This window comes from Salvelinus fontinalis, unplaced genomic scaffold, assembly GCF_029448725.1.
Source record: "Salvelinus fontinalis isolate EN_2023a unplaced genomic scaffold, ASM2944872v1 scaffold_1517, whole genome shotgun sequence".
In the NCBI taxonomy this organism is placed as follows: domain Eukaryota; kingdom Metazoa; phylum Chordata; class Actinopteri; order Salmoniformes; family Salmonidae; genus Salvelinus; species Salvelinus fontinalis.
The window spans coordinates 28,627-33,054 of NW_026601726.1; the positions used below are offsets into that span (position 1 = coordinate 28,627).

At 46.5% G+C, this 4,428-nt stretch overlaps 1 protein-coding gene across 1 annotated transcript; it reads right to left on the reverse strand.

Annotated features, from left to right (window-relative positions):
• Positions 1–325: 325 nt before the first annotated feature.
• Positions 326–1,970, reverse strand: LOC129849534 (polysialoglycoprotein-like). Its single transcript, XM_055916348.1, has 4 exons — positions 1,897–1,970; positions 1,673–1,738; positions 1,434–1,517; positions 326–1,304 (listed from the first exon to the last, which is right to left on the reverse strand). Exons 1-4 carry the CDS (start codon positions 1,955–1,957, stop codon positions 436–438), a joined length of 1,080 nt encoding a protein of 359 aa, XP_055772323.1. The 5' UTR covers positions 1,958–1,970; the 3' UTR covers positions 326–435.
• Positions 1,971–4,428: the final 2,458 nt, after the last annotated feature.

Consider the following 4,428-nt stretch of genomic DNA (forward strand, 5'->3'; position numbering starts at 1 on the left):
AGTTGACAACCGTGATATTAGTTAGCACTGACACCATTAACCCCGATTCTAGCAGCCTCATGTACCAACCCCAAACACTCAGTTCCACAACCATCAAGTTTAAATGAACTAGAACCCATTCCACATCATGTGATGCTACTAGCATAATTTGACCAAATGTAGCTTAAGTCAAATGGTAGTTTAGGCACAGGGGTCAAAGTAGACATATTGCTGATGCCAAAGCATGGTTATAATGAAAAATAAATGTTGCCATCACCAGTTACTCATGTCAGGTCAAAGACCTCAACTCCAAGTAGGAACCGTCAAAACAATACTGAGGACAATATTATTACAGTTAGCGTTTAATTGAGCCAAAACAAGAAATTGCAGTTACACACACAACCTGGACAAAAAACCCATGAACTCTTGCATGGACCCCGAGCACCATGTCCCACATCAGATATCCATGTTTGTGGTCAACGGGGGCTGAGATGCAGAAGTCAACAGTTCCTCAATGGCGTGGTCAGACTGGCCAGTGGAAGCTTCAGAGGCAGCGTCGTCAGACGGGCCAGTGGCAGCTTCAGAGGTAGCGTCGTCAGACGGGCCAGTGGCAGCTTCAGAGGTAGCGTCGTCAGACGGGCCAGTGGCAGCTTCAGAGGTAGCGTCGTCAGACGGGCCAGTGGCAGCTTCAGAGGTAGCGTCGTCAGACGGGCCAGTGGCAGCTTCAGAGGTAGCGTCGTCAGACGGGCCAGTGGCAGCTTCAGAGGTAGCGTCGTCAGACGGGCCAGTGGCAGCTTCAGAGGTAGCGTCGTCCGACGGGCCAGTGGCAGCTTCAGAGGTAGCGTCGTCCGACGGGCCAGTGGCAGCTTCAGAGGTAGCGTCGTCCGACGGGCCAGTGGCAGCTTCAGAGGTAGCGTCGTCCGACGGGCCAGTGGCAGCTTCAGAGGTAGCGTCGTCAGACGGGCCAGTGGCAGCTTCAGAGGCAGCGTAGTCAGACGGGCCAGTGGCAGCTTCAGAGGTAGCGTCGTCAGACGGGCCAGTGGCAGCTTCAGAGGCAGCGTAGTCAGACGGGCCAGTGGCAGCTTCAGAGGCAGCGTAGTCAGACGGGCCAGTGGCAGCTTCAGAGGTAGCGTAGTCAGACGGGCCAGTGGCAGCTTCAGAGGTAGCGTCGTCAGACGGGCCAGTGGCAGCTTCAGAGGTAGCGTCGTCAGACGGGCCAGTGGCAGCTTCAGAGGTAGCGTCGTCAGAGGACAGGGCATCATTTGCCGTAGAGCTACCATGGTTTGGAGAAGCTTGGGATTCTACTTCATTAGTCTCGAAATACTCTAGAGAGAAAACAAAGAAACAGTTGGGTATTCTACAGCAACACAGCTGTTCTACACAGCTACAAATTGCCATTCGAATGTTGAGCAACATGAACCCAACAGATTTAAAAGTATATGGACAGGGCGTACCTTCTCTGTCTTGTTTAGCATCAGACCCTATGGATCGGAGCAAGGCCAGGGCATGCACAATGGAGACGTCATTTGATGACAGCTCTGAAAAACGTAGGTTAAGGTACACAAGCAAAATCAAAGGGTTTGACAACATTATTTAGACATCTAAGTTACTCTATGGTGTTGAATGAGTGTCAAACACAGCAGCACCATAGACACAGTACAAAGCTAGAAGGGTTGTGGAAAGAAACACTTACCTCCAAGTCTCCTCTGCAGAGAGACTTGCTCTTGCTTCTGGGACTTTCCAACAGGGTAACAAGAAACTGAGGAGAAAGTGTTGACACAAAATAGTTACATATTAATAATAGCAGATGACCAATGCAGAACAAACAGACAGTCAAATTTTAATCTCCAACTGATAAAGTTGAGATTATTTCCCAACCATATCCCTTCAATCCAAATAAAACATTAGTGAACCAACCTTTCACAACCCCCACAGTCACCACAAATAGCATCAATTCTCTCACACCTCCCATGATCATAAAAATAGTCTGTGTTATCAACAGGTAATGTCTTCCCATGGCCTGTATGAGGCTTATATAGGCCACTAATGACCTTTTACCTGACAAACATGACTTAACGATCAATTAACATGCTTGATTGAGGTGTTACATTCAGATAGAAATAGACCATGTAGAACGTATGTTGGGCAGGCAATCTTTTCTACTCCATATATTGCATTTATATCTGTAATGTTTAACCCTAATGGTCTCAGATCAGCAGTAGAAAGAAGTAGGCCTAATTATTTTAGGTGTAATCTTCAAAGATATTAGGGGGAAATACCCAAATCCACTTTTTACAATGCTCCTGGGAAATGGGTAGGCCTCCACCATATAGTCCTTCACAGTTTTACAGCTGTGTTATATTCCTTTATTTACATAGATCACATACATAAATATATATGTTAGCTGTAGGTAGCTTTGGGATAAAATTCCCATATTGTATTGTTACTAACATAAATCATAATATATCATATTTTCCTCATTTGCTCTGTAGGAGGTTCGTCATATGAAGGACATTCAAGTGGATGTGACCCCTAACCTGCAATAGGGGCTCAGTGGGGTGACAGACATCCTGTAAAGGATCTCCAAGCTAGTGTCTAAGGACCTGGAGGAGGCTGTGTCTACAGCTGTGGTTCAGGACAAGCATGGTAACCTAACCTAACCTCACTGTATGAAGGATTACATTGTTATGGATAGTCATCTCCAATCTGTTCAAATATCACTGTTGTTGATAACACACATTACCAAAATTATTCACACTTGTCTTCCTATTTCCACATAATCTGTCATGGTTCCCCACCTTAACAGGGCATAAAACCAACCTCTCTTTATTGCTCTCTTTATTGCTAATACAACCAAATCCAACAGCGTTCGAGTATCTTAATGCTTTTCTTCTAACCCTGAATGGCAACTTTTTATCCTAGTACACAAGCATGTCATTTTATCCATCCACACCCACTCTACTGCCGCATGTCCACTGCGGCTGAGACTTTCACCCACTCGTTACAGGTATTAGCAGGTAACCAACCCCACCCGGGTCTTAGCCCCTAGGACTTACCCTTTGCAGGTATCAACCTGTTGTGGTTTACCTTCCAGGACTTACCATATACCACAAAGCTGCGACCGGTCATAATTACAATGGGACTACTGAAGAAGCTCAGGCTTTCTAGGTCCGTACCCTATAATTAGTTCAGCGTACGACTCTCATCTCCCCAAGATGTCAGAATTAGTGATAACAGGTGTAGGAACTGTGCCTACCTTGTTTCTGTTTCACTGATTCAGAATCTCTAGTTCGACTGCAAATTGTGGTGAACCCTGCTCACAGTGCCAACTGTTAGGTTCTAATTCTCAGAGTAAAAACTCGACGGACACTATGAAAGCTTTAACCAAGTTTATTCTTCCCAGAGGGTCAAGACAGCTGCATTAGACAAAAAACATATTCACACAAGCACTGATATTTAATCCTTTCTCCTATGCTGAGTCTCCTCCTACACCTCTGAACAGCCAATGCATCTCTGTTGTTAGACAGAACCTTTGTGATATCTGTTCTTCCTCACTTCATCTGACCTGACCGCTACCCCAAAGTGCTCACTCCTCCCCAACTCAAGGCTGTCATGTTGATTGGTACCAGACTGTGTCTGGTAGATTTTTCAACCAGAAATTTGCACAGTGTAGCTCTAACTCCAAAACGTTTTGGGACACTGTAAAGTCCATGGAGAACAAGAGCACCTCCTCCCAGCTGCCCACTGCATTGAGGCTAGGTAACACGGTCACCACCGATAAATCCATGATAATCGAACATTTCAATAAGCATTTCTCTACGGCTGGCCATGTTTTCTTCCTGGCTACCCCAACTCCGGCCAACAGCTCCACACACCCCGCAGCTACTTGCCCGAGCCTCCCCAGCGTCTCCTTTACCCAAATCCAGGTAGCAGATGTTCTGAAAGAGCTGCAAAAACTGGACCTGTACAAATCAGCTGGGCTAGACAATCTGGACCCTCTCTTTCTAAAATGATCCGCCGCCATTATTGCAACCCCTATTACCAGTCTGTTCAACCTCTCTTTCGTATCGTCCGAGATCCCTAAAGACTGGAAAGCTGCCGCGGTCATCCCCCTCTTCAAAGGGGGTGACACTCTAGACCCAAACTGTTATAGACCTATATCCATCCTGCCCTGCCTTTCTAAAGTCTTCGAAAGCCAAGTTAATAAACAGATCACTGACCATTTCGAATCCCACCGTACCTTCTCCGCTGTGCAATCCAGTTTCCGAGCTGGTCATGGGTGCACCTCAGCCACGCTCAAGGTACTAAACGATATCATAACCGCCATCGATAAAAGACAGTACTGTGCAGCCGTCTTCATCGACCTGGCCAAGGCTTTCGACTCTGTCAATCACCGTATTCTTATCGGCAGACTCAACAGCCTTGGTTTCTCAAATGACTGTCTCGCCT

Coding starts and splice junctions, on each gene's coding strand:
- LOC129849534 (XM_055916348.1), bottom strand. CDS start 1,957: ATGATCATGGGAGGTGTGAGAGAATTGATGCTATTTGTGGTGACTGTG. Junction 1,739..1,896: donor GACTGTGGGGGTTGTGAAAG/GTTGGTTCACTA, acceptor CTTTCTCCTCAG/TTTCTTGTTACCCTGTTGGA. Junction 1,305..1,433: donor TGCTAAACAAGACAGAGAAG/GTACGCCCTGTC, acceptor TTTTCTCTCTAG/AGTATTTCGAGACTAATGAA.